Source organism: Melospiza georgiana, chromosome 5 (assembly GCF_028018845.1).
Source record: "Melospiza georgiana isolate bMelGeo1 chromosome 5, bMelGeo1.pri, whole genome shotgun sequence".
Classification (NCBI taxonomy): Eukaryota; Metazoa; Chordata; class Aves; order Passeriformes; family Passerellidae; genus Melospiza; species Melospiza georgiana.
The window spans coordinates 4604435-4631852 of NC_080434.1; the positions used below are offsets into that span (position 1 = coordinate 4604435).

General features: G+C 39.6%; 1 protein-coding gene across 20 annotated transcripts in view; it reads right to left on the reverse strand.

The window, feature by feature from the left end:
* The window catches only part of TENM3 (teneurin transmembrane protein 3), a 1287001-nt gene that overhangs the window by 166941 nt on the left and 1092642 nt on the right, over nt 1-27418 (reverse strand). For 12 of the 20 annotated variants that reach the window (XM_058025024.1, XM_058025026.1, XM_058025021.1 and 9 more), the window contains one exon: nt 4145-4354. The exons of 7 other annotated variants lie outside the window; for them this stretch is intronic. In XM_058025024.1, the coding sequence (XP_057881007.1) occupies nt 4145-4354 (210 nt within the window). Of the gene's footprint in view, nt 1-4144; nt 4355-26221; nt 26298-27418 lie in introns of those variants that run through there. One more of the 20 variants, XM_058025037.1, reaches the window with a different exon arrangement.

Below are 27418 nucleotides of genomic sequence, written 5' to 3' on the forward strand. Positions count from 1 at the left end.
TCACAAAATAAAGTCCTCAATTTATAGGAGAATTATGCCACAGCACATTTGGGGTCTGTAGAGTGACATGTCCTACAATGAGACCTCTGAATGCAGAGTGTTCAAATACCTTTTCATTCAACCAGCTTTATTACATTATTTTTTCTCTTTCACAAGTTTGAATTCAGAGTTGTGCTCTAGATTTCCAAATTTGTAGGAAGGCATAGCCATTTTAAACTGAAAAGCCCATCAATCTGCAATTCCCATGTGGCTGGAGTAAAATCTTTTTTATTGTACATTACCTGGCAGATCCTTGATCAAGGACAACTGAAAACCAGTTTATGTTATACTGAATTTCTTTGAGATCTTCCCACCACACAAACTACCATCACAAACTGTTATTAAGAAACACGAGAATCTTGATGTTCAAATGCACTATACAATTGCTGCTGTGAAATACATACTTCTCTATTTTGCATTTTCTGCTTCTCCCACAATATTTCCAATTTAGGGGTAAAAATTCTCAAATCTGAGTTTCTAATTCAGATTCTTCAATTTCATTGTCAGTAGTAAGCATTAAATATTAACTATATCTTGTCTTCATACTGTCCGCTTAAATTAAGAATTTAGCACTTTGTTTTTTATTATATTAAACTCTGTGTTAAAAGATGAGCTGCTACTAATTTCAATAAATTCCCCTCCAAATTCTGACTAATTTGTAACTTTTCACGGAAAAAGATTAAGAAGCTTATCAAGATGCCTAAATACAGATACTACATGACTTCTATTTTTAATAAGCAGACTTAGTGACATAAGGAAGCCCTCCAACTCAATCACATTTAAGAATCCTTTTCTCTCAGCTTCCAGTTCACTCTACTCTCCCTCTCACCTTAACAACTGTTTCATTTCCCTGCATATGTATTCAGATGTCCCTGTTCATTATAAACCATTTTTCTGCTCTTTCTAAAAACGATAAATGTAATAAATAAATTGTTCTGATAGCAGTGGGCAGTCGGACTGACTGCTGGAACAGTTCATATACTGAGCTGCATGCTGAAGAAGAGGAACAATTAGAATTAGAGATGCTGTCTAAAACAAGAGTTGTCTGGTAGTCCTAAAATTTCTCTCCTCCTGAATTTCACTACTTACTAACACACTGTTCTTAGAGAAATTAAATGATTCCTATTAAACTGTCCACAACAGTCCTCACTTGATCTGAATTTTTAAAGCTACTAGTAATATCTCCATGAGACCTTACCTTCTATGGTGAGCATCTGATAACTCATTGTACTAATTCTTTTTGCTCTTTTAGCTAATTCCAGAAAAGGATGCTAATTCCCATTGGTTAACAAAACAAGCTAATCAAATCCAGCATCATAGAGTAATATAATTCTACACACATATTCAGATACTCTAAATTTTAAGTGAGCCAATCAAATAAAATACATTGATCAAATGAACTCATTCTAAAGGAAAACAATCAAATGTTTGAATAGACTAAGATGATGCTAATGCAACTTACTATTCAAATAAAGTCAATATAACTGAAAGCAGTTCAATAATATAATTGTTTTAAGTCAGCACCTTTTTTATCCCTAAATGCTTCAGCAGTGCCAACATAAACACTGGACAAAGTCATCTGGAATGTGGCACTGGACTTACTTTAAACCCATTAAGATTAGATAGCACTGAAAGCTTATATGAAGATGCAAAAGAAAAGACAACTAGTGAAAAAAAACCCCTTCTTTCTGTGAAAGTGCTACACATGCTTCATTACTGACCATTTTAGCTAAAGAAAATGGAATAATCAAATAATAGCTTTCTAAAGGCCACAGTTAAATGATATTGACTTGATAGCATAGAATTGGAGAGATCCACATACTACAGTGCAATATTACACAACCATGCATATTGCTGAGTAGAAGAAAGTTGTAGCTCACTTAGTATATTCTGCTTTCCCCTGTTTTACAATGAACACACTTTCCCCCCACCAACAGGCCATCAGCATATCTTATGAGAAACCAACCATAAGCAAATCGGGTAGATAATCCAAGCAACATTCATTTATGTGCTGAGTGAAAGGTATCTTTCTTCCAGTAACACAAAGCCTCATTCTGCAGGTGGCTGTAGAAATGGAAGTCCACTACCTGAACACCTATGATCTTCTCCTTACCCAGCAGAAAAGCAGCAAGCCTGACTTAAATTATGGCAGTCCCTATACACACAGTCTCTGTGGTTAGCAAGCTGAAGCACTTCTGAAAACAAGTCTAATCTTGTGGAGAGAAAGATCACTTGACAGCAGGAACTGCAAACAGTACTACCACACATACACACTGAAGGGGTGAATATCAGACATCTGCAGGTAGAGGAGAACAGTGGGAAGAGAGAGGGAAAAGGAAAAAGAACACATAATTGCAGAGTGCACAGGGTTTCCTCCTGCTTAGCAAAAGTCTTACAAAAACAACTGTCTCAACAAATACCACGGTGCTAACTCCGGTCCTACTTGTCAACAAAACCCCTCTGATGTTGCTCTGCTAAAAGGCTGAGACTTGACAGAGGATCAGATGAAATTAATTTAGCTCGTCTGGGATGGAACAGGTTAAGGAACATTGCTGAAGGTTGGTAAGCTCACTGGCAAGCAACTGTTCCAAATTTCAGAAGCAGCAAAAGGACCAAAATCTAGAGGAATGATGAACACTTACTAGCTTCCTAAGAGATGCAAGCAGATCATCCCAATTATTCAAAATTTTTAGCAGTTTTGTCTTGCTATTTCATTTTTCATTTATAAAAGAAGGGTTGAAGGGTATAGTAATCTAAATATATTGACTTATTGAACTAAATCAGGCTACCTTTTGGATAATGCATATATTTTCTAACAGATTTCATATTCCTAGAGATAAAAGAAAGCATAGCATACCCTGATTATGACAATGCATGACCATTTTTTGAGTTCTTCACAGATTAAATATTGAGCAAGTTGAACATGCAAAGACAGTTATCATCATTTTTAAAGAACTTAATCCAAATGTGTCAAATTCACATACATGAGTGCTCTCAGCAGACTGGCCTTTTAGACATAACACCAAAACTCCACTCAAAGCTAAGAAGAGAAGCTCAAATTTAGTGCCATGCTTGGCAAAATCATTCTGTCCAATCAGCTGATGTGCAATCTGCAGAAAAATATTTCTCCATGCCCCCTCTAGTGGTTCATCTGTAGGTGAGATTTTAACAATCAAAACACAGGAATGGTTCTTAGAATATGAAGTGGCTTGTTCCAAGCTTTGCGGATCTACCTGAGAAGGGCTGTGAAGTAAAAAAAAATATTCTTCCAGAGTGGCTACGCCTATACCAAGAAAATCTGTTCACTCATGCAACAGAAATGGAAACCTGTGGCTAATGTATTTTTTCATATCAAAAGGAAAAAAATAAAAAATAAAGGAAAAAAAAAAAGAAAAAAAAAAGAAACACAAAGAAGAAAGAAGAAAAAGAAAAAAAGAAGAAAAAAGAAGATGAAGGAAAAAGAAAAAAAGTGGTTTCTTTGGGCACAATGTTTAAGCAGGCATTGGCGTTTAAAGCATGTCGCTCCTTTTGCTTACTTATACTGGTTGGAAGGAAGAGAAATGTGGAAACATACATCTCAGAAGCCACCACTGCCTCATGTCACCTCTTTAGAGCTCTCTTTAGAGCTTTTTTCCACAGTTTTGAGTAAAAAAGTACTATCCAGTAAAAAAATCCTGCTCTCCTTCCCTTAGGAAATGAAAGGAATGGCTGGAACCTGCTGAACTTGATGAGGTAGTAAAAGACAACTTTTACATTATTCTGAAACTAAATATCATGACAGTTTAACCAACTTCAGTCTACCCTTTAAAATGTACAACTAAAGGTTAGTCACTTGGTAAAAACTACATTACATCATAAATCATTAATAGCTACTGCTTCACATAAGCATTGCCTGTTAAACAACTTAGACAAGATCTTCTATATTAGCTCTTATTTTCTACTCTTGCTCCTCTTACAGTAAAATAGGACAATTTGTGGCATTTAAGGAAAGAACCAGTTTAAAATACAGAGTCATTTTGATATATTTAAGTTCTGTTAGACAATTTCTTAAGAAGATGGAAAATAAAAGGGTATTTAAACTATGGACAAAGTGTCCTCTTCTTACCATGACCTGGGACAGATACTGGATTATCACTGGTCTGCACTAGATATGAGCCGGCAGTATAGTCCTCATCTGTATCAGAGTCCTGAACTGGCTGGCTGCCATTATTACTTAATAACCACCTCTGGTTGTCATGGAGATTGGGTGATGGAGGAGGGGAGTGTGAATGTTCAGTAACTGATGGACTAGATGAGGAGGATGGCATGGGAGGACCTATAAAAAAATAAAAAGCATTTAAAATATGGGTCAAAATACCATATGAAAAACAAATAATTAATTTCTTGTATCAGCAACAGGTGAATATTCTACTTCAAACAAGAAAAAAAGATGGACAAAGAAAATATGACAACTGCCTGAAATAAACTGGTTTAAGTGTTTTAGAAACCATAACAAAATGCCATGACTTGATATTTCAATGAACAGTGTTTATCATACAGGATTGCTTCTTTCAGTGGGACACTCCTGTCTAAAATCTACTAATGAAATAGAGTAATACAAATAAAGCAGGCACAGAGACACAAAAACAGGACCAGTTTTCCAAGCTCACACATACAGGGAAACTTACTGCTGTAAATTTTTACCACAGGAGTTACTCTGACAGAACTTTTAGTTACCAGCAGTGTTTCTCAGACACATATGCTATTTAAAACCTGTCAAAATGTTTCACCTGTCAAACTTGTGTCCATGTGCACAAGTTGTCTTAAAAAATGCATACACAATGACTACATCCCATTCCTGCATCTTGAAAATATCTTAAAGTCATCATGGAGGAAGACAGATTTAAATAAAGCCTTAGGATATCATTACAATGCGTTTAGTCCTTCAATGAAACAATAATTAGACCGGAATGCAAGAGACAAAGAATTACCTAATCCACCCAGTGAATACAAAGATTCTTTATAGTCTTTAGTGAGCACAGATCTTACTCAGAGTAAGACTGCTGGACTACTTTAGAAATAAGTGTTGTTGCCTGTAGGTGGGGAATGTGCCAGAAAATGAAGCTTTATTACATAATTTATGATAAAACCAAAATTAGATTAATCTGCATGGTTACAATTCACAACTATAAATCTAAATTTAAATTAGAGGAAAAGGGGCTTTTTTCATCATATAATGATTTGGTTTTATGGCACTTAGTAGTATAGTTATGCTGCAGAAGTGCTGTGCTTCTCAAAGTCAATAAATCATACTGGCACCAGTAGCTTGAATTACTTTCCCTCCACCTCCCTTGTACACTGCTAGAATCACGCTAATTATTATTTTTTTTCTTTCACATTCAGTTTATACCATCATATAGTATCTTAAATATCTCTAAAATATGTTGTTAAGCCCTTACCAATTGGCTTCCTTGAGAAGAAACCTATGACAGCCTCACCACAAACTATTTACTTAATACTTCCACATATAATTCAGCCCTTCTTGTAGTGAACAGCACATATCATTATAATTTAAGATGGAGGCTTGGTCCTGGAAGGAAAGTGAGCACTTGCTATTAGTCAAGTAACTCCTGTGTAAAATCCAAGGTTTACAATAAGGGAAATAAAAAGTATGGAGGAATGACATTGTACAGGGCTCAACTTGTGAATTCAGAAGTAGAGAATGGGCATATTTTGTAGTTCGAGATAAAATGCCAACAGGTTTTCTTGCTACACCTTGACTTTTTACATTGCTTGCTTCGGTAACCTGAATTTGTGGTTATTTCTTGATGGAATATTTAATGCATTATTTATGATATACTTAAACTGATTTAAGTAGTAGTTACATTTCATTTTTTGAATAGTTCCAATAAAAAAAGTAGGGGGTTTTGTAATATTTACTTTTTATCTTGGAATAAATTTCCTTTACTTGCTTTGGACCTCTCTTAGAGGAGAGCTACAGTAATATGTCCCAGATGTATATGTACTGTTTGAAGCAAGTCAACATTTCAGTAGTATCCTTGGACTTGTATATAACACTTCTCAATATGCTTCCTTTCTCCTTCTCAATTTACACTCATTACCTTTCAGGCATAACAGAGCCCTGATTGCACAAAGCATAATCAAGTACAAAATATCATGCTGCCTGAAAATGTGTCGTGTCCAAGGTTCCTTAATTGTTTTGTAAACTTCCCCATTTATTCAAATCTATTAATTGTCTCAGTGTGACATGGCTAGCTGACTGCACTGATGAGTAGCCATCCAGAGCATGCACCACTTGGGTGCCCTGGTTCACTGAATTTCTCAGTTCAGAACACACCACGTGTCAGGTGTGGGGTGGAAGTGCAAGGTTATTGGCAAAGCTGCCACCACTACACTCAGCAGGGACACATCTCTGCTACTGCAAAAATCAGTTGATTAGGGCTGTGAGACCACCAGGAAGTTATGCAACTTTTTATAAATAAACCTAATTCCAGCAGGCAGGTCTTACAATTGTTGAATCATTTAGTTTGGAAAAGAATTTTAAGATCATTGAGTCCAACCTTAAACTCAGCATTGCCATGTCCACTAAACCATGTCCCTAAATGCCACCTCTACATGTCTGTAAAACACCTCCAGGAATAGAGACTCAACCACTTTCCCTGGGCAGCCTGTTCCAAGTTGTGATCGCCCTTTCAGGAAAGAATTTTTTTCTAGTACTCAAGCTAAACTTTCCTGACACACTGCTAGCTCATGTTTAGCTGGCAGTCAACCAGCATCTCCTTTTCTGCCAGACAGCTTTCTAGCCAGTCTTCTCCGAGCCTGTAGCATTGCATGGAGTTGTGACCCAAGTGCAAGATCCAGAACTTGGCTTTGTTGAGCATCAGACAATTGGCCTCAGCCCATTGATCCAGTCTGTCCAGATCCCTCTGTGGAACCTTCTACCCCCCAGCAGACCAAAATTCCTGCCCAATTTGGAGTCATCTGTGAGCTGAACGAGGGCATACTTGATCTCCTCCAGATCACTGATAAAAAATGTGAACAGGACTAGCCCAGAGGCACTCTAGCCAGACTGAGACTAGCCCCAGCACTGAGCCCAGAGGAACTGTACTGAGTAGCCACCAGCTGGTTGCAATTCCATCCACCATCACCTCTCTGGGCCTGCCCATCCAGTTTTTAACCCAGCAAAGAGGACACCCAGCCACACCATGGGAAGCCAGGCTCTCCAGGAGAATGTTGTGGGAGACAGTGTCAAGAACTTAAAGTCTTGGTAGACAACATCCACAGCCTTTCCCTTATCCACTAAGGGGGTCAGTTTGTCACAGGTGACTGGGTTGGTCAGGAAGAACATGCCTTTTGTAAACCCCTGCTGGCTGGGCCTGATCTCCTGTTTGTCCTGTACATGTTGCATGATGGCACTGGAGATGATCTGCTCCATGACCATGCCCAGCACTGAGGTCAGGCTGACAGCTCTGGACTTCCCTGGAATCTCCTTCTGGCTCTCCCTGTAGGTAAGTGCCACATTATCCAACTTCCAGTCACCTGGGACATTCACACTGCTGCTGGTAAATGACTGCAAGTGGCTTGCTGAGCTCTTCTGCCAGCTCCCTCAGTACCCCTGGGTTGAGCCCCATAGATTTGTGGGTGTCTAAGTTGCATAGCAGGTCATTGACTACTTCTTCTTGGATTACAGGTGTTTGTTCTGCTGCCTGTTCCTGTCTTCCAGCTCAAAGGGCTGGGGATCTTGAAGCCAACTGGTCTTACTATTAAAGACTGAGGCAAAGAAGTCATTAAATTACCTCAGATTGTTCCTCATCCTTCCTCACTGCATTTTGCTCCTTCACCCAATAAAGGATGGCTATTGTCCCCAGCCCTCCTTTTGTTGCTTTCTTGTCACAAAGTTACATGGCCTGCAGAGAAAAGGGAGCCAGCTATACTATGAGCCAACTTTTCACAAGAACCCTTGGCCAACCAGCTGGGACACCTATTTCTGTACAACTTCATCCAGAACCAGCAGATTTTTGCAGTGAGCTCCTCTTTGATTCCAAGTGCAAAGAGAGATAGCTATCTATACTGCCATTTATAGAATAAGCTACACATTAAGGAAAAAAATACTTAACACACTTCCTAGAGGAATCGTAAATGATGTGCATGTTCCTTTCCAATTCTTTTTTTATATGGAATGAAAGGCATTTAGAAATATTTGGCAATATCACCTCTTGAAGTTTGCACAAACTCATTTGTAAATCATAAAAATAATTAAGTATAACAAAAGCCAATTAGACTGATTACAACACTTTTTCCATATAGCTTAGAAGCATACAACCCTAAGAATATTTTATTCTAAGAAAACTCAAAAAATACTACTTCTGATTTTCTCCCCATTCTGCTTTTTTTGGTATCCACCTAGCAAAACATTTGGTTCTTCTGCTTTGACTTTCTTGCCTGTATTTTAAAAAAGCAAAAGTTCTTGTTTTTAATATGTGAACTTGATTCAACAGTAAGATATTTTTTCACAGGCAAATATACTGGACTTAAGAGTACTTAAATCTCATGGTTTAGGTCAGTTATGAGGAAAAAGACCCTTTAATTTGTTGGCATTTTCATAATTGAAAACATATGACTTTAAATGACCTTTCTGTACTTCAAAAAAATTATCTTATGTGAAGATGCAAAACACAGCCAAACTCCAGCAAGAACAGATTCAATATAGCAATATGTGAAGAGATGAATACATTTGCTAAGGATATGAGTCCCCAAAGAAAGTAAAATACAATGAAAATAGGTTGTAAGAAGAACATTAAAAAAGAAATACACCTGAGCTAATAATGGATACATTAAATACATATGTACAAAGTAATTACATTAAAAAATCTGCAGTGTTTTCTGCCATGATCAGCACTGATTTAAAACGTGGCACAAATGACAAGTTGGAAGCAGAACTGATGTCACATATTGAAAAGTTCAGTGGAACAAGTATGGTAAGTGCAACCCATAAAAAGATAGCAAATAAATAATGGGGAAGACTGCAATAATGGACTGGTAGTAATGTACAGAAATTTCTATTTTAAGTACATTAAGGCTCAACTAAGTCTAAAGCTGAGCCTCTGTCAATTGGTGCTACTCAACTTCCCCAGTTTACAGTTATGTACAAGTTGCCTTCCCTTAAAAAAAAAAAAAAAAGGAAGAAGCTATTCACAGCATTTAAGCTTATTTACATGGTATTACAAAGAATGAACCCAACAACTGGTCAGCTTTCATCCTCTATGGGTCACCAGCTGCAAGAGAAACACTTTGCTTCAACACCACCACTGAGTGCTTGGATGAACTGTATCTCCATTAGATGTATTTTGGAGAAAGCAGTGCTAGATGCTTTTAGAAAATGGCATTTAAGAGAAAAGTAGGATGGGAGAGAAGCAGTGGTAATGACCACCTGCTGTTGCAGGGTGGGTGAGCTGAAATAGATGACCCAGAGTCTCTGAGGAGCCTTAAAACACGTGCACTTATGAAATCTTCCTGCTAGATTCAATCTCTTAAAGCAGAGAGACTTTGCTGGCAAGGACACTAAGAAGAAAGAAAAAAACCTTGTTTATTTTCTATTCTTATTATAAATTAGATTTTTCTGACTATAATTCATGAAGCAATGAAAACTTTCTTGAGCTGAAATATGATCTTAAAAATGTGTAGTTTTCATTGCTTCATGAATTTCTTTAATGCTGAACTGTTGCTCATCTATCTAGACTGTCCCTAAAATCCTGGCATTATCAACTTACTTCCATAAGATGCATGGCAAGTTACATACTTTGAAAAGGTAATTTCACTATAAAAATTTGAAGGGCCATTATTTTCACCTCAATCAGGTTGCATAAATCCTATACTCAACTTATGTACAACTTCTGATGGCTGCTTAAAGAACACAGCAGTAGACAGCTCTGTTTAGGCTGTTTAGCTATGGCAGAACAGTGCAGTTTTCCATTCACAGTGTTGGCAGTCCCCTTGTCACTGAGACTGCAGAAAAAAAAATTCTCTATCTTCATCTCAAGCACACAGAAGGAGAGGCTTATTTTGAAGTGGTAAAGAGATTCTTACTGACTTCAATGTCAGTAAGAAAATTGTATTAAATTACAATTTGCAAAGTAGATCTCTCTCTACTGAAATTAATGGGATTTTTGCTGGTGAGTTAATGGAAATGAAGATTTCATGTTATATTAACTGGCCCTACTATGTCATAAACCCAAACCCAGACCCCATACTGTGGAAAAACACGTTATAATGGATCACTAAGAATAGCTATATATCTCTGTTTTGTACTCTGCTGCTCACAACATGACAAGGCAGGTTGCTGTTTGGGTTTTTTTGGTTGTTTTTGCTTTGTTTTCAGGTTGGTTTTTTTTTTTAAGAAAACAGTTTAAGGATCTTGTAAAACTTGGATGAGACAGACAGAGGTTTTTGAAGGTCAGAAATAACATGTCTTCTGGCTAAATTAATTAGAAACCAAAACACTTTCAAACATGAAGGACACTTACAAGCCTTCTGAATCAAGCTGAGATGACTCTTTGCAATCTGTTCTAAGACTTCCCAGTGTGCTGAAAGCTGTACACACTCTTGTTAAAAAGGGCACCTATACCCTCCTAACAAGTTTACTGATCGCATCCCAAAATTTCAATTTCTAGTGCATCACACGTAGATTCACCCAAAAAAGCTCCTAAAAACCCCCAAGCCCCTGCACCCGGTATGTAGAACCCTTAACAACTGCATTTTGGTCCTTTTCATCTCTGCATATAAAACAGTAAGTCAGTAACAAGTGAGTTTTAATTTTAAACTAATTTTTCATTATGGACTTCCTGTATGCTCTCCAACCTGTATGACTTGGCATTGGCATTTATCTCTCTGCTGGATCCCGCAGCCTTCTGCAGCCAACCTGCAGTGACAGTTATCTCCTAATTAATACCCTACAAGCAAATGGAACTACCAAAAAGTGCTGTTATATAGCACACAAAGAACAATTATTTATAACCAACACAGTTCTCTTTATCTCTTTATACCAGAGCTGACCACTGCCGTAGCTACTGTGAAGACCTCCCCAAGGAAATACATGCATAGACAGTCTTCCAAATATATACACACATATAACTAAGACTGTATTAATCCATCTAGAGTGAAAAACAGTGCAGTGAGAAGAAATTACATGCTAAGAACTCTTTTTAAAATAAATACTTTCAAATGCATGGAAATGATTCTTGTGATCTGTTGTGGATTTTCCATTTGTGTTTTGCTTTATTTGTAAGCACAATGGATAATGACCCTTCTACCCATGAATGAGGAGGTATACTTTTGAAGTTTCAAATCCTTCTGAGTTCTGATGAACTGCGCCTTCATGTCAGATGCAAACTTTAAACACAAATTACATCTATTTTTCCTGTATTTCTTCAAAAAGTTAGCACTTCTAAACAAAACAGATGTGTTATATTGACATGTATTCTAACTCACAAAAGTAACTACTTCTATAGGCTGTGAAAGCTAAAACTGTACAAAACCATAATCAAAGGACATTGATTTGAAAAAAAAATTAATCCATTAGAAAGCCAGACAAATAATGGCCTGAAATATTGTAATTTTTTTCCCTCTTGGAAATATAATAAGCAGAATCTGTAATATAAAACTGGCAATTATCTTCCAAAAAAGAGAAAGAGTTCTTAAGAAAAATGGTTATGCCTTAGAACTGACACGCATTTCTGAAGCAAACACTTTATGTTTTGAAGCATTTTGGTTGTTTCAAAAAGTTAACAGCTGCTGCTCAGCAGATTGTTAAATGAAAAGGAGTGCCCTGTTCTCACAGGGGTCAGACTGCATGACCACAACAGCTCCATCTTCAGTCCTGAGTTCAGGCAGTGCTCATTTTTGCTTTAAATGGGAGTTTTGTCTGTAAAGAAATTGCAGAATCTGAGCCTTAACTGGCAGAGAATCCTAACCAAAATGCACAGCTCTTTCTTCTTACTACAGAAAAATAATTTTTTTACTATTATTATTTTCAAAAGGAATCACCTTATAAATTCAGGGCCAGGTGTAGAGCGAGGGTCCACTCACCTATGCACAAAGTCCATAAGCTGAACCAAAACCTCAAGCATCCCTAGCATCCAGAGTTTATTTTTTTTTTTTTTTAGGAGCTACTCTGCTCAGCTCAATTGAATCTTCCAGTTTATTTCCCCCAATATTAATTAAAAGTGCACATGGAAAATACTGGAAGGGAACAGAGAGCTATTCTCAGAAAAGTGAAAATCCTCATTCTACTAAGAAAATTATTTTAAGTGATAGGTCTCTGTATTTTTAGAAAAACATTCATCTCCTTTGGGGGGTTGGGGGCGCAGCTTTGGACAGAAGCAAGCTGAAATCAATGCCAGATTGCAAAACATTCCGATTAACTCCTCTCTTCACTCGAGACGTAGAAGTTCTCACATGAAAATGTCACTTCTCCATTTAGAGCATCTGCTGGGATTCAGACTCCTCTGCCTTGTGGTGGGAGGGAGTCTCATACAGCACAGCAGGACAAGGAGACACCAGCTCAGCCACCGACCCGGCTGTACAAGTGGCACACTCGCAGTTTTGGCCCGGCCAAGTCCCACTCGCAGCCGACTTGCAGGCAGCCAGCACTCAGCAGCTGGAGCATCAGAGCCAGAAGGTCTCCAGGGGCCTGCAGCACTCGGCCTGTGCATGGAGGGAAGCTCCTGGGGTGCCCATCTGGCTCCGGTGTAACTTGGCCACAGACCTGGCCCTGGGCTGCCACAGCAGCCGGCGCCTGCTCAAGCACAGGCAGAGGCGCAGGGGTGCAGGGGTGCTCCACACGCAGGCACACACACACAGGCAGGGGTGCAGGGGTGCTCCACACGCAGGCACACACACAGGCAGAGGTCAGGGGGGCTCCACACGCAGGCACTCACACACAGGCAGAGGCGCAGGGGTGCTCCACACGCAGGCACACACACACACAGGCAGGGGTGCAGGGGTGCTCCACACGCAGGCACACACACAGGCAGAGGTGCAGGGGGGCTCCACACGCAGGCACTCACACACAGGCAGAGGTGCAGGGGTGCTCCACACGCAGGCACACACACACAGCTCTGCACCTGAGCACTGCAAAAGGCACCCTGCATGAGCAATCACTTCTGCCTCAGCCAGAGCCCTCCATGGCTGTGCACGTCTACCTGGGCCTACTGCTTCACTGACGGGGCAGGGAGAGGGCAGGAGGGATCTCCCAGCTAGGGGGAATGTGCAGCCAGTCGTTCTCTCCACTCGCTACTCATCGATTCACACGCAGACCAAACTAAGCATTACACAGTGCTGTGAGAAAGAAACCAGCCCTTCCCAAATGCCTGCCAGGATTTTCATGTTCAAAAAATCCATACTATAAACACACCACAGACACAAGCTAAAACCAGGAAAAAATCCCACCAGGGTTTTTTCTTTTTCCTGCACTTCCAGAAATGGAACAAAGGATCAAAAATGGAGCAGCTGGCAGACAGTATAATCAATGTAGGAAGGATAGCCACTCTGAGTCTCTCTTACATTCACTCAGCAATGATGCTAAAAGTGTTTACCAAGTTTCCACTCTCAATCCTGACCTTTGTAAAAGACTGTAATTTTTCTGGATGCTGATACTCTTCCAGATGACAATTCATAAAGAGTAATCACCTATACAAGTAACCTTTGAAGAAATGCTTCTTTGTTCTTCCTATCCATGACTTTTTATTATTAGAGGTGAAATGGATTGAGCCATGTCACATCTGGTTTATCATTCTTCCAACATAACTCAGTGGTAGTCGATGCACTTTGTATTTTCACAGTTGCTTTGGGCTAAATTAGGAGGAGCAGAAAATGTCTTTTTTGAACAGGACAGGAAATGCATCTTGAAGAACACCAGACAAAGTGAAGGTTTTTTGCAAGGGAGTGGGAGAGAGGCTGCTTAATGAGGAAATAAACCTTCTGAGAATGATTCACAAATCATTCAGTTTTAGAATCAGGTAGTTTCCCACCCTCATTCCTCCCACCCCTGTAAGAAGCAGTTTAAAGAAGAGTGTCATTAAATACTAATTAACTAAATTTGGTTTTCTTAATTCTTCTGGGTCCTACATGAGAAAAGCAGTCTAAGCAATGACAGGGATACCAGTTTTGCCTACTTTTGCTACCAGTGTGGCCACTGCCTTACAGCCTGCCATAAAAGGAACATCATCTTCAAAAGAAACCATCCAGAGAACTTCTTAATGACATCAAATTGCTTATGCTTGCAGACCACAGAATAAGACTCGTTTTCTCAGAAGGAAACATAGCAATTTAAAGAGATTTTGATAGATGTGAACAAAGAGCAACAAACTGCTGAAAAATACTTCTATCAACGTTACTTACAAAAATAATCCTATTTTTTATTATTCACAAGACTTACACAATATTCTGATTTGGAAGGAACCCACAAGGATCACCAAGCCCATCTCAAGTAAATGGGGATCAAACCCACGACCCTGGTCTTATCAGCACCATGCTCTAACCAATTAGTTCTTTTAGTGTGGCTATTTACATCCCCGTGAGCTGCATTTTTTGGATTGTAGCTATTTCAAAAGACTAGAGCTGCAGCATTGCAAAAGAAGAGGAGGAGAAGGAAGGATACGATGACTGCTGCCACCTTCAGCAGCTTCTGATTGCCAGCTGCCCCAGAGAGCAGCACAGGCTCCCCCAGGAGCTCTGGGTGCCCCCCAACATGGCTCTGCAGGGACCAGCACAATGCTGAGCAGCCATCAGCATGAGCAGCACTGCTGCCAGAACCTTCCATGGGCACTGAAACATCACGCTGCTGCTCCCTGCCTTCTCCCAATAAACTGAGGCAAAGCCATGAAATTTCCCATACCACTAAAGAATTGCCCCTACGCCTTTAGCAATGAGAAAGGAGAGAGCAGTCCTGCCACTGAAACATCAAACTTACCTCACCAGTGGTGAACTCTGGAAGGGCCTGAAGCTAACACCACTGAAATATTCTTGTTAGCGCCACCAAAATAGGTAATCTTGGTAGTTCCTTGTTGCTTCATTATCAAAAGCCCTTCCCTTCTTGCAGCACTTTCAAGTTCTATTTCTTGTTTAGGCTTTTTTCTGCTGCATTAAATGTGACTCCCTAACAAAGGAATTTTGGGGAGGGGAGGAATTAGAGAATTACCAGAAAATTATTGACTGTTGTGTCACACAGCACCGCTCTCACAAGCAACGGGACATTTACTGGACATCGATGTCTCATTACATCTAGTATGTAATTTATTTCTCTGCTGGAAAAGAACTTATCAGTTTTGCCCATGTGGAGAAAATGTTTCTACTTTAGAAACAAACAGACCACCACAGGCAAGAAGCTGGAAAGCTTAAATGAAAACCCACTGCATGATCACTGAAGTCAGCTCGCTACCAAAGATGCTAAGAGAGCAGTGTTGAAATGGGCCAGGGGTGGCATTTTGGGGCCAGATTTTTGACAAAGTCTCATCGAGGAATTATTTAGAAAACTGAGGTACTGAGAACTGAGAGAATGCTGGACTCTGTGTTTAGATGTCTCTGGAAACTCAGCATTAAACAAAAACCCCAAGTCCCTTATTTTTGCCTGAAGATATAAGCAATAATGCATTAGCTGATGAGAAAATTTTGTGAAGCACTACAGAGTTGCATATTTTTAGTCATTCTTCCACTGTAAGAAATTACTGCTATCTAAAATGGAATGTATTTTGACTAGTATATAAACCTTTTGTTTGATACCTTTTAATTTTTTACCATTTTATCAGCATTTACACTTGACAGGACTGGATAAGTGCACTAGCAATATGTACAATTTATAATCATAAATTTCAAATAGGGTTAGTTATCCATTAAAGTTCAAAAGAATACAGACTTAGCAATTCTTAAATAAATATACAAACCCTTCACATTAGCTTAGGTAGGTCAGAAAATGCTGAATGGAGTTGAAAAAACACCTTTGGCCTCAGACTAAACACAGAAAATTTCAATCCAAGAGTGCTTTTTATAAAGTTATGAGCTAATGAACAAAAGGGCATTCTAATAAAGTTTCATGAAATATTAGCTATGAAAACCAGCAGTAATATCATAATCTTTATTTCTTTGCCAACTCGACCACTTCAGAATAACAAAAACCATAGCAAAGTAAACCACACGAGTTACTGTGAAGAAGTTTTATCTCAAAGAAAATAGAAAAGGACCAAAAGATTGGGGAGAAATTCCAAACCAGAGAAAATGCTTGTTTATGCCTGAGTGGAGCCAAGGGTAACAAACCCTCTTTACCAAGCTGCTTCCAGAATCCTTGGGCCTTGGTCCAGGGACAAGGGACACGCCAGCTGGGCCATCCATATCTGCCAGCAGGCAGAGGTTATCCATCTCTTTGAATGGGGATGAAAGGAAATTGCTGTCTGAGTGCTTTGCAAACTCTGAAACAACTGCTCTTCAGCTAAACAGCAGGATTGCCAGTAGAAAATATACAAGTCTCTGAGTTCCTGAAAAAAATATTAATGTTGATGTATTCTACTTTCAAGATGCACCCCTCATTACCAGTAAAAGCCGACAGATAAAAACCAGTTATTGCACAGAAAGCATTTAGAACAACTGGTCTGGAAGCCCTGTCCTGTAAAACTAAAATTCCCATATACATTATGGCACGTGCTTTCCAAGACCAGCCACGCCTTCCCGCCAATGTTCACCAATCTCTACTGCCAAAACATTACCAAAGTACTTACTGATAAGAAAAGACATGAGCAAATTTCTTACTAGACTAGTTTTTTTCCCCTCTGAATAAGACACTTTTAAACAGGTTCTTGGCCAAGTTTACATTTGTATTCACACAATGTCTCTTTTATGAAAAGATGTAATGCAACCTATTATGAGAGCAGCTCCTAAAAAACTCAGCTAATGGCTTGACTTTGTATGCATTCATATCAACACAAAATAACTAATTTTATACAATGTTTGATAATGCAGCACCATGTAAGGAAGAGATTATGCAGGAACACTTAAAAGATGCTCATTCTGAAAGGATCAGACCTTATAAAATGCAATTTATAAGCATGAAGAAGAAACACAGAACTGAAATCAGGTTTACCCACATTTCATTAATTTTGTGCTTTGGCATGTTAATGCCTAATGCACATGGAGTTTTCTACGTTCAACATGTAGTTGGTTACTACATATAACTTAAATTAGCCTCCCCACTTGAAATGTCATGATTTCTACATGAAGAGATAAAGGAACAGTCTTAGTTCTCTTGCTCAGATATCCGAGATGCCCTTTTTTTTCTGTGATTTGTTTGTATTTGTTATTTATCTTTGAGATATGGTAGCGGTCCTAATATTCATTCTTTACATGTTTTCTGACGCAGTGACCATTCATTATATATTTCTAAGCAGTTACAGCTGGCAAAGTCAATTCTTGGTCAGACTCTTCAGATGCACAAGCAGAAAACAAATCACAGGATACTTCAAAGTCAGATCCTATGACTAGAGGAGGCTGTTAATCAATGTAGTTTAATACAAAGCCCTCTGCCTCACTGATATTAAGATTATGTGTGCTGAGGTGAGCAGGCAGTGATATTAAGAACCATACACAAATTTCTTGTGAATAAAAATGATGCATCAGCCTATACAAACTCTCAGGAATCCAACTTTCACTGCAAGTTTCTTTTTGGATCTATTTACTTCAGAAGATGTGGTATGAACGATAGCATAATAAGTTTTACTATGTTTCAGGCATAAGTGACTCATACATCATTCCATTTGAAAGAAAAAAAAACCCTAACATGCAGTACGATATGTTACTGCAGCTGCTCCATGGGAATAACAACATACCCATTTGGAGGGAAAATACATTTATGAAAATGCCTGATTAGCAGGAAACAATTCATCCTAAACAATAATACCCAACTGCTTTTTTGATGTTTTTATGGTCACAGTCTCTTTTCATGGAATCTATTGGATTAAATGCATTCAGCTCTTCCCCTCCCATGCCTGGCTCAAAATAGTCTTCATTGATGTTATCCATAAAAACCAAACGAAAAAATTCAACTCACATGACAGCCTTTGAAGGAGGGGCTGTCATGTGAGTTGAATGTAAAGTTACTGGACAGAGTGCATCAAATTATCTTCTTACTTCAGGCATCTCCTACCAGGATCCCAGTTTGAGGGCAGAAATGCATATTCTCTCTCCTGTTTGCTTTGCAAAATACTGTGTTTTTATCTTGCATGCCTCCAATCCCCTGCAAAAGTTATGAACTGAATGCTGCAAATCCAGCAGGAAACAAACCTCTGAGAACTGCACAACACATGTGAAGCCAGGGCAGTGAACCTGCACCTGTGACCTCCTAGGGACAACGCTTCCCAATATCTTGGCCTTCCCTTTTACAACTAAGGAAATCTCTACCTTTTTCCCTCTTACCTTTCTCCTTAGTCTTTTATTTACTTAATGAACACTCTTTATTTTCCCTCACATCACAATAAAAAAGTTTCAGAAACCTTTTCTTTTACAAATTCATTAATTCATTTCACTAAAATTCCACTAAAAAATTATGAACACGTTGGCATGTTAATTGTAGCACCAGTCAATGAATTATGCCATTTAATGTAAAGCATTGGCATACTAAAAAAATGTAGAAATTATTTACAGCACTTTGGGACATGTATATGGGATAACACAAGGACACAGGTAATAGTGGTAATGTCATTGCTTACTTTTCATGAAAACAAACTCAAGAGATGTTTAAAAAACAATGGGCTAAGTAGAGACAGTTGGGCAATTCCTATGGACTGTCCCACAACCATGCACCAATACAAACTGCAGACTCTTCAACACCAGAAGACACCCAGAACTACCTCTGCTCCCACCTGCTGCTCAAGAGACATCTCAGATGGTATCCCCAACTTTGGGGCCATGTCAGGGTGACAAACCAGCAGAGACAGCAGCTAACCAGAGAAAAGACACTTGAATGTTTTGCTTGATTCGGGCCAGAGGATTAAGTCTGGGTCTCCTACCTTCAGGTGAGTGCCCCAGCTAATAGCCTGCAGCTAATAGCAGAGCAACTTGTTATCCCTCTTTTTTTTCATTAAAATCTCTGAAGAACTGTGTTTAGTTCCTCATCAAGATGAATGCCAAGCCTGCTAAATTTTTCATGACACTGAATTCTTGTTCTCCTGCCAGCCCTAGTTATGTGTGAACATTTCAGACTCCCTCAGGCATTTATTTTACTACAGAGTCCTGAAATACTTAAGTCTATTAAGACCTAAAATAAACAGGCAAAAAGGAGGAATCTGCTAGTTGTTCCTCCAGTCTACATTTTAAGTAGACAGTGCCCACACCAGTGAAGTTCAGAAATTAGTGTCACCAGTGAAATGATGGTACATTTGGCAACACACGCATCAAGCCATGTCAGCTACCACAGTGAGGTTGAGCTCCACACCACAGCAGGAGCAGCACTGTCTGCAGGCTGCAAAGATCCAGCCAAATAGGGTGGATCCCAAAAAGCTGGATTTACTAAACACACACACAATGGCTGTTCTGCATGTGCATTACCTCTGGGTTTGCGCCCAACGCAGTCCCTGCCTGCTCCCTTGCTGCCAGGAAAGAGGACAGCTGGGAGTAGACTATGGCTGAAAGATAATTCACACTTCTTGGCCTTGGTTACCCTCCTCACCAAAAGCCTTTCTGGAGCAGAAAGCGTGCTGGCTGTGAGCTAGGCTGGCTTGCTGCTGTGTGTAGGACAAGTGGGAGCTTGAGGAAAGGAGGCCAATCATCAAAAGACTTCAGCCAGGCCTTGAAGGGCAGCAGACACCTGACTGAACTAACCACAGGGCTGCAAATCTCCCTGAGAGAACACTCAGAAAAAACTCTCTAAATAAATTATCTGGATTTTAAGTCACCTACTGAAATCATTTTATGGTCACTCCCAGTTTATCTGTGCATTCTGTAGCTGCTCCCTCCATAGGAGGTCTGAAAATAGACCAAGCTTTGTTGTTTATCTCGAGGACTCTTACTCGCTACCAAGGGTAAACTCCAAGAGCACTTACAATGCTTCATTATTATTGCTATAGTCACTGGGATTGTATACTTAGAAAGGAAGTACAAACGGCCAATTTGTGGCCAGAAAATATCAAGCCTGATATCAGATCTAGAGATCAACATTGTTGTCTTAGAGAAACTCTGTGCAGGTGTAAAACACTGTATATGGATTACACAGTCTTATGTTGGATATGCTATGTAGAAAGAAGGCAATGTTAGTACTAAATCAGCTGTCATGAGTTGCTGGTATGCACAAATCAACAGCTCATGCCTGTCCCTGGCATATCCTCAGAAATCTCCCAAACACCACACCATCTTCTACATAATGCCTCTTATCATCCATACTTTCACTTTTCTATTTTTTTTTTCTTTAAAAAGTACTTTGTGTCTTCTTCTATATCTATTCTGTTTGAAGCAAACTTTAAAATCCTCTTGTTAAACAGTTTCTCTTCTACACTTTTAAAAATTATTTTTATATAGATTTTAGTCCTTAGGAGACCAATGCTCAAGATCCCTGTAATGAACTAGATTTAACATGGCTGTAATACGTCTCTGTAATCCTGGCAGGTGATGCTGCCTAAAAGCACAACCTAAGATGAAAGGCCTCAAAGCTTTTTGTCATTGGGACTTGTGAGGGATTTTTTCCCTCAATACAAAATCTGACAGCAGGGTCTTGCCAATGTCCCAGCAAACTGGAATGCTGATATCCAACTTGTTCCTTGTCCTGTTTCTGATACTACCAAAATACATTGCCAAAGAGGTCTTTCAGGAGGCAAAACCAAAATGATTTCCCTAGACATTAGGAATACAGTAGGGAGAGATGTGGGGCAGTCTTCTTGAAACCCGTAATTCTACAAAGTGCATGTACTTATCATTAAAGGAGTTGGACTAGAACTTGGCAGTTCTTTTACATGCTATTTCCCTGTACCAGTGAAGAATTATGACGGTACTTCAGTTTTCTGGTCTGTACACAGTAATTCTCCAAAGGGAGAGAACAGGAACAAAATCACCATCAAGCAGTAAGTCCCACATAAACAGTTCTCAGTTCTACAGGTAAACTTTCATTTAACCTTTGTCTGCCAAACTGCTTAAATTAAATGCACATCATCTTAGTTCCATGTATTACTTGTAATTCATTTTACCTCATTACTTAGTGATTTTTGCCCTGTTTTTCTCTCTCTTCACCTCACCTAATTTCACCTTGACAAACTGAAAACATGCCAATACAAAAACTGTTTCTTCCTATAATTGGCTAAATCTTTATGCATAACTGGAAACATGCTGTAATCCCAGTTACAACAGTACTCTTTTCTCATTCCTCCAATGCCAGCACAATGGCAGTATCAGCCTGAGTGGTGTGTCTGCGATGAATCAGATCTCATGCCCCTGAATGCTCATGGCAGAAGAAAAAGGGAATCAGTCATTTCTCCCACTGAGGACTGACAGGATATGAAACACAGAGAAGAGTGAAGTTAGAGCATCAGAGCTGCCAGTTTTTCCATCACATGGGACCCTATAAAGGCCCACAAAGCCCATTTCTGTAAGATAAAAACACAGAACAATCCCTTGCTGTGCCTCCATGGACTGAGAGGGACAGAGCTGCCCTCAGCAGAGCTCTGCAGTGAAATCATGGCTACGCTTCCGCAGACACCTGAGAAGCTTTACCGCTCTTTGCTTTCCAGAAGCAAAAGGACCTGCTGTCAAGGATTTCACCTGCAATGCTCTTCTGCCTTGCAGAGTGAGAACTCCACTTAAGGGTGTTAATAGCTCAGCAACTCGATATATTCAAAATTTAAGCCCTGTGTGACTAAAATCCATTTCCAAATCCCTAAAATCTGAATATATAATACAAACACTTTAACAGCTTTGTCCAAAGAAATGTTAGATTGTGACCTCAAAAGTATCCTTCAGTGGTGTTTTTTATTCAGTTTTGAATGGGAGCTGTGTAATGAGGAATGTCAAATAAATATTCCCCCAAAATGAAATATGACAAAAGCTTCATTCAAAAACCACACATGGTGCTGTCACGCATTTATTGCCCACGAGCTAAAATTTGTCTAATGTAATTTAAGATTGATAATTACTGATAGAAGACATATGTGTTTTCAATAAAAAGAAATTGCCAAATTAAAATTACTTCCTTTCCAGAGGACCATGGTTTGAAATAACATCTCAGATTTATATAACTGAAATAACTCTATAAATTTCCAGGATTAAAAAATTTTTTTTGGCAAACGAAATCTTGCCCTTCCTTCAACCATTTGCATCATTCTCTCAAACACAAGTAAGGGAAATGAAAATACACAAAATCAAATAAAGAAAAATGTAATAGTATGTTACTTGCAAATAAGAGCAGAACATTTGCATTTTTTAAATCCAGCTTTTAACGACTGAATTTGTTTTAATTTATGATTAAAATTATTATTATTACGTTAGTGGGAACAAGGAACTCTGTTATGGTGGGTGTTACAGAAGTATGGGGAAAAAAACCCCAAATTTTCCTGTGAACAAAGTAAGAAATAGCTGGCACTAGACAGCATTCACCTGAGAGTGCAAACTGAAAAGGGAGAATAAGTGAATTACTAATGAACATCCCTCTCCACAGTGCCGTGCTACTCGAGGTCTCCAATGTGGCGAGCGTGCTGCCAAATCCTAATACAGGTCCCAGAGAAGCTCCAGGGGAATGGCAACCTGCAAACCTGACATCCACATGCTACTGAAGTTAATAGAAACTATAATAGCAAAAAGACTAAGTGGGCCCTAAGTGGGGTCTAAGAAGAATCAAATTTCAGTTTTCATTAAGTGAAGCCTTACAAAATTAACCCAATTCTTTGAATAGCTCAAACAAACATGTGAAACCAGTGATCCAGTCAATCAATTTTAAAAAAAGCTTTTAACAAGTGCTTTACCAAAGGCTTTTAAAGGAACTAAGCACCCATGGCAAAACAGAGGTCTCGGCTCAGCAACGTGACTGGTTAAGAGACATAGCCAGAAATTAGGGGTAAATGGTCAAACCTGCATAGTGAAAGAAGCCTACCAGGGGAACACCACAGGGATCTGCACTGGGATCTGCTCCCCTTCCCATACCTGTAATTGACCTGGAAAGATAGCTGAGCACTGAAGCAACCAAGTTTGCAGATGATACCAATTTATTCATGGCAGTAAGGATGAGGGCAAATGGTGAAGAATCACAGGACCTTATGAAATTGAGTGACTAGACAATGGAATGGTAAATTAAATTCAGTGTGGATAAGCGTAGAGTGATGCACATGGGAAAATATAACCTTAACTTCACATGTACAGTGATGGGCTCTGAGCTGAACATTATCGCTCAGGAGTGAGACCTTGAGGTTACAATAAATAGTGCCATCAAAATGTCAGCTCAGTGCTCAGCTGCCACAAGAAAGCAGCCCAAATATTAGGTATTGTTAGGAGCTGAACAGGAAGCAAAGCAGAGAACACAATTATGCCACTTTGTAATGTCACTCAGTTCATACACCGTCTCTTCTTCCAGTGGTATGGTTCAGGGACATGCTTCATCGCTGAGTATTTTGTGTTTACTCTTAAAAGGATTAGAGCAAAACAGAAAGCATCTTAAAACATATGAGTGAACTGTAATTAGGGGTACAAAGACAGCAGTTTCAACACTGATTACATTTCAGACAAGAGTTCTCTGAGACTGTATCCAAAACTCAAGGAGAGAGGGTCTTCCACGTACTTGCAGATAAACTACTCAAAAAACGAGGTTGACGAATTACACACGTACAACCAGTGAGCTCTGTTATAAGGCACTGCTATACATCAAAAGCTTACCTACTGCTAAGTGCTCAGGCTTTACCCAGTACTTGAAGTCCCTGGGAAAGGACAAGTTTGAAGATTTACCTTCACTCCAGCAGCATACAGCCAACTAAAATTCATTTTGCCATGTCATCTTGAAGCAACAAGGTTTTAAGCCTTAAGGGTTGGTACAAGCGCCCACAAAAGGGTAAGTAAAAACAATTTAAACTACAAATCTTCAAAGTCTTGTGTTATTCCCTATTCTCTCTTCCTCATTTTCTTCTCTATCAGATAGCCTGCTCAAGATGCCACTGGAACCAGTCTTTTGGTGCTTAACAACAGAAAATCACTTTTACCTACTGAGGTTCTGTAACAGGGAACAACTAAATTAAATCTAGGCCTTCAGATTTCTAATCTCTACACATCTCTACTACAACATCTTCGTCTTGCTTTTATGAGAAAGGGCGTGTCTGTGTGCTAATGGTCTGGTATTACTTGTATCTTTGTCTAATTTCATGAGCCATGAGAACATTCTGAATTTTATTTGGATTGTTCACATCAGACACAAGTTCTGTCTATCAGTAGTGGCTACCTATAGCATACCTTCTACTTACTTGCATAAAATACTGTCTATTTACTTCACATATTCCCACTCTTGTGTATAGGAGAAATATACTCTCACCACAATCCATACCCAACTTTTACAGCAGCTTTGCCTGTCATGTAATAGAATAAATACAGAAAGAGAGAGAATACATTGGAAGAAAAAGCAGCATTGTGATAACTAGTTATTAACCTAAATTTAAACTCACAAATGTATCAAATATGAACATGAGTATTTTTTAACAAGAAGTAAAACTATGTGGAGTATTTAACTAGCATAAACTATTAGCTAAGAGTTGCTGCAGATGGACTAGTAACACATTTAAAACAGACCAAGATAAAAATTATTTCTTGCCTTTGTTTTAGCCCTACATTTCATAAAAAATCCCTTAGTGATTATTTCTATTCAAATGCTATAGCGTTACACTATGAAATAAAGTTGGTCTTTTTTCTTCTTTTCCTACAGCTGTAATTTTCTACTGTTGAAGTAATTGAAGTTTCTTTCTTTTTCGAAGGCACTTTTCAATTTGTGCTGCCCAAGCATGTTTTAAAGACACATCATGAAGGACACTCAGCAGGATGAGCTCTGGAAATACAAGTTATCTCAAATAACAAAAAAGCTTCTACAGGAATAAACAGTATGATTTTAATTAAAGCAGAATGAAGAACGCGAAGTAAATATTAGCTGGTAGCAATGCACTAAAAATTTCAGTCACCACAAATAAATGAGAGTCAATCCAACCCCTCACAGAAATGCCTTCAGCATTCTTAAGACAAGGCACAGAATTGGTGATGCTGTGACAGGATGCAGACTGAACTCAAGGCAGTTCAAGGCAGATCACCTCACTAACTCAAGCTCCATGTCCATCTATCAGGTGAGATGACATTTCGGCAAGACTGCACTTACTTTAGTTAACCAAAGAAAACCAAAATCAACCACCACCAACCAGGCAACTACCCTGTATCCCTCTCTCTTTCTCTTCTGCTGCCCACAACAAATTCAGTGACAATCTGTCTCCTGAAGTGACAGAAGAAACATTAATTAATCACAGAATCCCTTGGATCGCTAGGTAAATCATTCTGTTGAGCCGATGCTGTTTTCAAAGGGCAGGGCTAAGCTGCTGCAGCTACAGCTGCCGCCTTTGAGCACTGGCAGCTACAGATCACCGGCAGAACAGGTGAGGTGCAAAACAGCAGCCAGCCCTTCAGAAGTCCTAAAGCACCCTGAAACTTTAATTCTGTCACGCACTTAGAAAACACCGAATAGATGAAGTTTTCAGAAAGCCATTCTAACAGAATTCCTCATTACAGCTCTAATTACAAGCTATCTTTATAATGTGCACCAGACAACATAGTGAAAAGCACTTTGCTTTAAAGGTCAGAAAGCTAAAAGAACAATTTGCTATTTATAGTAACAGGTGAACTTTTCTTATTTGGCTGCTTAAGCAGCCAACCCTTGAGTTGAATGTAATTAGGGAGGGGATATTCAATTTACAGTATCCACAAGTAATGATAATTACACTGGTTCAAAAAAGCTGTTGGTAAGCATAAGAAACGCTCGTAATTACATCCCGTTTCCAAAATTACTTGAGCACCGTGAACTTGACGCATTTGAGCAAATGAAGGCCAAGGCACATAAAGGAGAGCTACGGCGCTTTAAAAGCTGCACTGTTTAACATAATGAGCCGCCCGACCGGAGGGAGATCGCGGAACGCGCTCCGTAACTCACCCCGGCAGCCCACGCCATCTCCTTCCTGCTCACAAATATCCATTAAGAACAAGACGAGCCGGCTCCCTCACTGCCTCCTCGCCGTCCTCCGCCAGCATCGCGCAGCTCCCCCGGCGGAGCGGCCCGGGCTCCCGCCCTGGAAGCGTGCCGGGCTCCGGGAGCCGGGCCGGGGCTCCGGCCGCCGATCCCTCCACGCTCGGGAGAGCGGCGGAGCTGCGAGCGGGGAAACGCCGCCGCGGCCCCCGGCAGCCCCCGCCCGCCGCACAGCGGCTCGGGCAGCAGCCCGCCAGGACCAGGTGAAAAACAAACAAATAACCACGTTCACGGCAGCTGCGGCGATCGCTCTCCGGAAAATTATTCAGGCATTATGAGGGAGACGGTATTAAACGCTGCCACTTGCAGCTTCACGGCTCTCTGCATATTCGTATCAGCCTGGGATGAGCACTTAAGGAGTATCATCAGAGAGCTTGCCCAGCTGAGCATCTTCCATTATGTTTTTGTCTTAAAAGGAGATAGCAGGAACCTCTCTGCCTGACAGGCAAAAGGCTTGTCATAATTCATTAATAACACAGCCTTGCTCAGGTTTCCTTCAATGAAATCAGGCAGGCATCCTATGAAGAAAATGCTGAGTGAACAACAGCTTCTCCAGACACAATGCAATAAACTTGCCAGCACTTGGCACCATTTGGTGTCTGAGACAAGGATGACCAACGCTATTCGACAAGACCTGTCAGAGTCCCTTAAGGCTCCTAGTGAAGAAACTCAAAAACCCAAACAGTAATTCCTCAGCAGGATGCAATTCACTGCTTGGAAGCAAAAACTTCACGTTTCAGCTGCAGAGATTAATGTATCAGTCTGCTTTTGCTACGCTCAGGGTAAAGCTGGCAATTTACTCTAAGGAACTGTTTGCATCCAAAGGGAAAAAAGCAAGAAGAGGTGTGGTAAAAAGCAACAACTACAATATCAGATAACTGAAAAAATTAACAAGACTATCACAAGTCTTCCATCACCTAGAAAATACAGCTGAAGTTATCTGTAAGGAATGGAAACAAGCTCAGGCCAACTGTCAAGATAAAGTCATTAGGATAGCATCCAAGCAGGGAGGACAGAAAATTACTTACTTTTTACTTTTTTTCCTTTGTCTAGTATGCATCCATTCATACAGTACCTGTTACATTTAATTGAGTCTCATGTACT